This window comes from Schistosoma haematobium, chromosome ZW, assembly GCF_000699445.3.
Source record: "Schistosoma haematobium chromosome ZW, whole genome shotgun sequence".
Classification (NCBI taxonomy): domain Eukaryota; kingdom Metazoa; phylum Platyhelminthes; class Trematoda; order Strigeidida; family Schistosomatidae; genus Schistosoma; species Schistosoma haematobium.
Window position 1 is genome coordinate 20,850,389 of NC_067195.1, and position 8,181 is coordinate 20,858,569.

The following is an 8,181-nucleotide window of genomic DNA, read 5'->3' on the forward strand; positions in this document are numbered from 1 at the left end:
ATACAACCAAACGCACCTAAATAAAGTGAGTTTGTGAAATACGGTTTTAACTGTTCTTGAAAATTCATCGAAAAATGTGATTGAATTTAATTTTTGTTAGACAATTTATATTTGATAAATGGTAGAGATTACATAATCATCAAATCCATTCAGTTAATGCTGGATTATTGAATACCTTTCTAATGATAAGAAATCTAGGCTTGATTTCAGGCTACTCTAATATACTAAATCCAAGTATGTATTCCAGTTAAAGAACTGATAGAGGGTAATTTTGAAACAGATTAAGTTAAATACCCCGATAAACTCGAGGTTCCAAAAATAATCCTGGAATTGGTTGCAAATGGGAGAATATTAGTTACTATCCAGTTGAGCACTCCAATTCTGTCTTAAAATCACATTAACATCATATATGAGAACAATTTATATTCAAATGTGGGAAGAATGTGACTTTAAGTGTTCAGCCAAGACCCTGTCAGATATTGAACTGAGAGCTTCAGATCTCTCGGCGAGCACGTTATCTTCAAATCCCTATATTCAAATTCGCCGTTACACATTTTCAACTTCAATGAGTTCATGGTGCTTCACAGCCGTCATTCATTGAGATTGGTTATACCTGTTACACTCCGGACAAGGTTAAAGTTCATCAGTCCAGAGCTCCCATTAGAACCTCGGGAATCATTCATGAGGTTAGTTACCTGTGAGTATACGTATATGTTTTTCAAAATCAGCAATTTTACTTAAATAAAATCCTTACTCATCTCACAACTCTAAAAGAAATCTATCAGGAATCCAATCTGTTCATCACTAACACAATATACGAAGAAAAGTTGTCTTTTAATTAATTAGACAATAATTTTAAATGAGATTTGCAAAATGTACTGAAATTTGAACCATTCATTTAACCAACAGAAAAGGAAATCTACTAAATACACATATATCCATCAGAATTAAAACCAGGCTAAATCTTGTTAGAGGCTCTTTATCCCATAGTCAGTATTCCCCTGCTGGTTTCACCATACGAGGTAATCCAGGGGCCTAAACAATCACAACTAAACTTTTCTAACTTGTAACTTGTTAAAAACTTTGTTTGCCAATTAAACTTTATATTTTTCCATATACATCACATCTTGTGTGGATTCCCGGGAGGGGATCACTAAGGATTCTCATATTATAACAACATTAATACCTTTAATTGGTTTTTGGTATAAAATTATTTGACAGTCATATTGGATGACTGGACATTTTTCATGGTTCCTGAACAATCATATCACTTTTATTCAAAAGTTCACTAATTTTTTCTTTCTCTTTTCTCATTGTGTAATAAACTCAGGAATTTATATATTGAATCAGCTAGGTTTCATGGGTTTGGCGACTATCGTTGCTGTTGTGAATAATCATTTTGCTCAATGGAACAGTCGTTTAGTATGCTTCGTGAGACCTTTTAAAAAGGAATATTCAACAAAAAATCAAAAGATCAAGCTTTGCGAAGAGTCTTCGATTAAAAAATCAGTCTTCTGTAAGCTTTGTGATCGTAATAATTGTCGTCGTCAATATCGACAACAACTAATTTACTATCCTCCTACGGATTATCATGAAAATTTGGCGTCACAATATGATACTGATTTTTCACTGACCAGTAGTATAAAAGGATATGATCATTACTATTTGACATCCTTGATAGATTTATTAAGTATACTGATCTACCTAACATTGTCCACATGGAACTGGATTTATTGTTTTTATGTATTGCCTAATTAATAAATATTTTCATTATACAATGCATCTTACTTGACATCTGTATACAGTTTACTGTTAAATTAACTGTTCATTTAATGTTATAATTGTTTGTTTTGCATGTTTAAAGGTAATATTATACGTAGCTTTACAATGAGGTTTTGTACTTGCCAATTTTCATCGGCAATCATATATTTCTTTGACGTGATTAGTTTCTCCTAATTTGATTTAACATTTTTCAGTAAATCTTCACTTCACTTTACTTAGTTGACAAATATATATTCTTGGAAATAAATAATTATGCTTTTCGTAAATTCAAATATTCAGATCTGTTATTCTTTAATTATATTTTAGTAATGGATAATATATAATTGATTAATTCTGGCTCGATCGAGCACATATACGATAAATACTGACTAGTTCATTCAAAAGAATGAAATGATTTGTGGAATAAATCATTAAATCATGTAATAAAAATATGATATACCTAACAATTTTCACTATTGCCTGATGTTTTTCAATCAATTTTGTGGATTATTATGTTCTTTGTTAAAATCAGCTTTGCTGGTAATAAGAATATCATACAACAGAATATCTGTCAGCTCACAACCTTTCATTACTTTTATTTTGTAAAGTAACACTAAGAGTAGTGATCAATGAACGAATATATTTAGATTATAACTTTTGGGAGTGATCAGTAACATAAAACTTAACGACTGTCACAGACGAACAATATTTCAGACATATTGTAACAATAATTAGGAATAAAGTGCAAGGCCATTAATACGTCTGTTAGAATGGTAATACGAGAAATAATCCCGTTATGATATCAAACATTCTAATGTTCACCATTAGTTGAACCACTGAAAATATGAAATTATTAAAAAGTTATTTCATTTAAGTTTGGGGCTTCTCATAGAAATGAAAAAATCATTTGTTCGGAGATGAACTATCGATTAAATTGAACGATGATCCTGTTAAATCCCAGATGAAGTAAAGTTTAAGCTTCAGACCATTAAATTACGATTCAATAGCTCAATGGTATCATCTTAACAGTGAGATATGAAGGTTCTGTGTGCGATCACTTATGTTACCTTGAGAAGGTAATGCTGAATAATCTTGATTTAGAATCACAAATCGAGTCATCACTATCTGTTTTTCAGTTAACCCTCCAATGATTCCAGTTTATAACAAACATTACCCCTAATAATTCAGAAAATTCTAACTTCTTTGATAAACCTAACCACTATTCGATTAGTAACTTAATAAAAACAGTGTGCATAACGCTATTAAACTAATAATTAAGTGATAGAAGTTGTGATTTTCTTAACAATCTTATTTATTTATTTATTATTTTCTTGTCAGCTCTGTTGTGTCCGCCGTCTTACTGGTTAGAAACCAGGAACCGTTGTAATCCCCACGAGGCCGATTACAAACACAGAAGATTGGTTCAAATGAAGATGTATTGACTGTTCAAAAACACATACTCAAAATAAGTCATCAACATTGTCGCCATCAAACCAGAACCTACTCATTTATATGCCAATTTTTAAATATAATAATAGCAAACATGGGAAAAATATAAATTATTTGCACAAACTCACTAAATATAGTTCACATCAAATAATATAGGGTGTATAAATATTGTACTGAGAACTCACACCTGTCAAGCCAGACGACACCCATAATGAAATATAAAATAAATGTGATCTGGATTGACATCGCCTTTTTATTCCATTATATCTTAGTCCATCTGTTGTCAGATCTAAATATTATATCCGTCATTTGAGTTCACTGAAAAATACCTAATTAAATCCAGATTAGCTTATTACTATTTCAAACGACTTATTGACGTCTAACCTCTTTGATAACAACTTAAGCGCAAAGTTGTCATGTATTGAAAAGCGACAGAACTTGTTTCATTAAGAATAAAAGCTACTTTCTAACTTCATAATCTATAAATTACAAAATAAAGAGAAAACGCATACTGTTATTAACTTATCATGCAGATATTGGCTGGAAAGAAAGATAACAAAATTAGGTTATTGAAAGTTAATGGAACAGCAGAAGGCTGAAAAGATTGCTCATAGTTGTCAATCATTTATAAGATAATTAGATGAATATTTTACGGAAAAATATAACATCTGTGAACCGAATAGTGGTGCTATTCATCAATGCACAAAATTTTAACGTTGTGAATAGGTCGAACCTAATAAAAAACGAATAGAAACGAATTCGCTACATTAATAAATTTATATTATTTTAAAAGGAAATTTTCCCATTTCATTTGTAAATTTTTGAACTTTTCCGTTGTTGTTGTTGTTGTTAAAGACTGCAACTGGTCAATCTCTTTTGAAGTATATACATCCTGTAAGAGTTTTCTCGATATTTCTATTAAGACGGAAAATTTTTCAAACAAAGTTGGGTAGCGGCGCAACATAAATACTACCCAACTTTGCTTAAAAACTTGTTTTGGTTGGGTCTAAACAGGTATACTTTCACCTGAGTGCATTTATTAATGCGAACTGTTCATAAAATTTTACACATCACGAAGAAAAACTGTGTTACCAGTTTCTCTTCACATTTTCATGAATGTGACTCTCAAATATTTTGCAGATTGACAATCAGTGAGTCATGGACAACGTTGCACCTGACGAAAATGTGTGTATGTTTAATTTGCTCAATTCACATTGTTCTAATAACAGAGAAAATCGTGATAATTGCCCCAAATGCCCTGGTTTGGCTGAGAGTGGAGTGGGCTCGCCCTCCCTCTCGAAAAACTCTCACATGGCCACGCGTATGCAGCCTCTGTCAGGGAAGTCCTACTCACTGCCTTCTCGTGGCATTAGTGTTGTTTACGAAAATGAGAGGACGAAAAGCGAATGTCCGGTGCTTTAACCGGATCACAAACCAAATCAGTGGTGCACATGGGCTCCAGTATCCTGCGGGAACAAATAGCGTATGAACCAATCGTTGGTCACCGGCTACCATGGGATTGCATCTCCTCACAATGCTCCACTGCCATGTAGGTTAGACCTTTAGGTCAAATGCTCGGGATGTGGCCCCTAAGAAAACCACCTGCTTCGGTCTGGGCACCCGGGCAGTATCACAGCCCACATACAAATAAAATGAAAATGACGATATTTACTGAGAATTCTATTCACGCTTCGATTAACAGTCAAACAATTCACATTATTATTATTATTATTATTATTATTATTATTATTATTATTATTTACCACGTCACTTATTCACTCTCTTTTATTCCTACTCTGTCTATGCTTATTTTTCGACTTATATAGCAGCTCGCCTATGGTGGAAATTCGACTCTATCTAAACGTTCTCGAGTCACTGTCCGGTTGAAAATTGTATGTTACCACCGAATATGAGTACTGAAGCAGTTTTAATGAAACCACGTGCATCATTCAAACTGGCTGCCTTCAACCTTCGCACACTTATGCAGGTTGGACAACAGATAGGGCTGGCTATGTCCTTAGAAAGTCTTAATATCGATGTCTGCTGTCTATCCGAGACCCGTATTCAAGACTCTGGTGAAGTACTACAAATTCGTTCTACATCTGTCGCTTCAAAAGGCTTGTTTTACGTGCGCTTATCCGGTGACCCTGTGGCATCTTCGTCTGGTGTTGCTGGCATTGGTGTCGGACTAAGCGCTAGAGCTGAGGCAGCACTAATCGATTGGATCCCCATTAACAGTCGGTTATGTGCTGTTAGAGTAGAGAGTTCCATCAAAGTGAGAAGAAATCGGCGTGAAAAACGATGTCTTTTCGTCATCTCCGCCTGTGCCCCAACAGATTGCAGTCCGGATGCAATCAAGGATGAATTCTACCGCCAGTTAGCAGTTCTTCTCCAGAAAGTGCGTTCGACAGATATTGTAGTACTAGCCGGAGACTTGAATGCTCAGGTCGGGCATCTAGGCACAGAAGAGAGTAGTTTAACCGGCCGATGGGAACTTGCTGGTCTCAGGACAGATAACGGGGACCGTCTACTGCAACTGTGCGCAGACCACAACCTGTTTCTAACTAGCACTAACTTTCGGCACAGTCATCGCCGATGTGCCAACCGGCGTCCTCCCTCCGCACCTCAAGCCTGGACTCAGATTGATCACATCGCGATCAGCTACCGCTGGCATGGTTGTGTACAAGACTGCCGCTCCTTTTGGAGTACCTGTCTGGACTCTGAACATGCCTTGGTCTGTGCCAATCTTACCTTTTTCAGTGGCCAACGAAGTGACCGCCTTCAAAGGAATAATGTCAACAAGTTGGTTGTAACTCCTATTGCTAGTAAGTATCGAATCGAGCTAGCTTCTGGGCTGGCCACCATTCCACCAAAAAGTATAGATGAGCATTGGTTGCAATTGCATGACGCCATCAAAATGGCGAGTAAAGTCACTTGTGGGTTCGCGAAACGTCCCGCTTATAAGCACCAGGTTTCTTCTGGTTCCTTACAACTCATTGAAGCCCGTCGGTCTACTCCGGGTGACCGTGAGTTTGACCAAAAACGAAGGATGTTACGTAAGGAAATTGGGAAAAGCTTGCGTAAGGATCGAGAAGTCTGGTGGTCGGAGCGTGCTAATGAGCTGGAAGCAGCAGCTGCATCTGGTAATTGCCGGAAGCTCTTTCAACTTACCCGAGACACTGGTAGCAAGAAGTCTGGTGTGAGCGAAACAATCTGCGAGGATGAGGGGATGTCAACCACTAACATCCATCGACGTCTTGGACGATGGGCTGAATTTTTCGAAGGGCAGTTCAACTGGCCTGCTGCTCCGGCAACATCAGTCAGACTGTCCTACTCTCCATGGCCGGTGACGACTGATCCACCAAATGAGGCGGAAGTCCGCAAGGAACTCCAACTCTTGAAGCGCTACAAATCACCTGGCCCAGATGACTTACCTCCGGCTCTTTTTAAAGATGGTGGTGACTTTCTCACCAAGGAACTGATGACGTTGTTTACAAAGGTTTGGGAGCTAGAGAGTGTGCCGTCATGGAATAAATCGGTAGTTGTCCCTATCTTTAAAAAGGGTTCACGTCGTTCCCGTAACAACTATCGGGGGATAAGTCTACTTCCGATTGAGTCCAAGCTGTTGGCTTGCATCATACTTCGTAGGTTGTTCAAAACGCGAGAAAGATTGACTCGCGAGGAGCAGGCTGGGTTTCGTTCTGGTAGAGGATGTATTGATCATATCTTCACCCTCCGCCAAATGTTAGAACACCGCTATACTTATCAAAGGCCAACAATTGTAGTGTTTTCTGTTGAAGAAGGGTGTGCCCAAGAAGTTTATTAACATCCTAAAGTCCCTATATACAAACACCTCAGGCAGAGTGAGGGCATACAGCCACCTTTCTCCATTGTTCCATTCGAACAGTGGGGTTAGGCAGGGTTGCCCAATCTCACCATTCCTCTTCACCTTTGCCATCGATGACATTCTGGAAACAGTTCTGATGAATGTAAGTAATGGCGATGCGGATCTGTTGTCTGGAGAACGACTTCTCGACCTTGAGTATGCGGATGATATTGTCTTACTGTGCGATAATGCCCAAGGCATGCAATCCACGCTTAATCAGTTAGCAATCAGTGTCCGTAGGTATGGTATGTGCTTTGCACCTTCCAAGTGCAAAGTACTTCTACAAGACTGGCAGGATTCTACTCCTGTACTGACCCTGGATGGTGAGCAAATAGAAGTTCGTGTATCTGGGTAGCTGCATAAGTGCTGGTGATGGCGTGAGTGATGAGATCAATGCACGAATAGTGAAAGCCAGAGCGGCTTATGCCAATCTGGGCCATCTTTGGCGCCTTCGTGATGTTAGTCTGGCTGTAAAAGGTCGGATCTACAACGCGTCGGTGAGAGCAGTTCTGCTCTATGCTTGTGAAACCTGGTCTCTCCGAGTTGAGAATGTTAGACGACTCTCTGTGTTCGATCATCGTTGTCTCCGAAGGATTGCTGACATTCAGTGGCAACACCATGTCAGTAATGCAGAGGTTCGGCATCGTGTGTTCGGGCACTGAGATGATAATTCAATTGGTGTCACCATCTTGAAACACCGACTTCGGTTGCTTGGACATGTTCTCCGAATGTCGTCCCAGAGAATTCCACGTTGTGCATTATTTGCCGACTCTGGGACTGGTTGGAAGAAGCGGAGAGGTGATCAGTGCATGACATGGTGTCGTGGTATGAAAGAAAGCTGCAAAGGACTGGCTTGTGTTGGTCCTTCACGACTCCCTGGTTGGGGTCTGAGAGATGGTGCTACACAGTGGCTAGAGACGTTATCAGATATGGCTCAGAATAGAAGGCAGTGGCGATCCTGCTGTAACCTTATTTTACTTTCTTCGTAAAAAGTGGTTGTATCTTCCTTAACTGAAAGATTTCTTCTGACTGTACGTTTTTGTTTCCCTCATTATTATTATTACACTACTTTACACTAATCTGTT

At 38.3% G+C, this 8,181-nt stretch overlaps 1 protein-coding gene across 1 annotated transcript; it reads left to right on the forward strand.

Annotated features, from left to right (window-relative positions):
- The first annotated feature begins 1,061 nt into the window (after positions 1-1,061).
- On the forward strand, positions 1,062-2,281 carry MS3_00001108 (uncharacterized protein). The gene has a single exon (XM_051208615.1). The coding sequence runs from the start codon at positions 1,231-1,233 to the stop codon at positions 1,756-1,758; it is 528 nt and encodes a 175-aa protein (XP_051070691.1). The 5' UTR covers positions 1,062-1,230; the 3' UTR covers positions 1,759-2,281.
- The last annotated feature ends 5,900 nt before the right edge of the window (positions 2,282-8,181 follow it).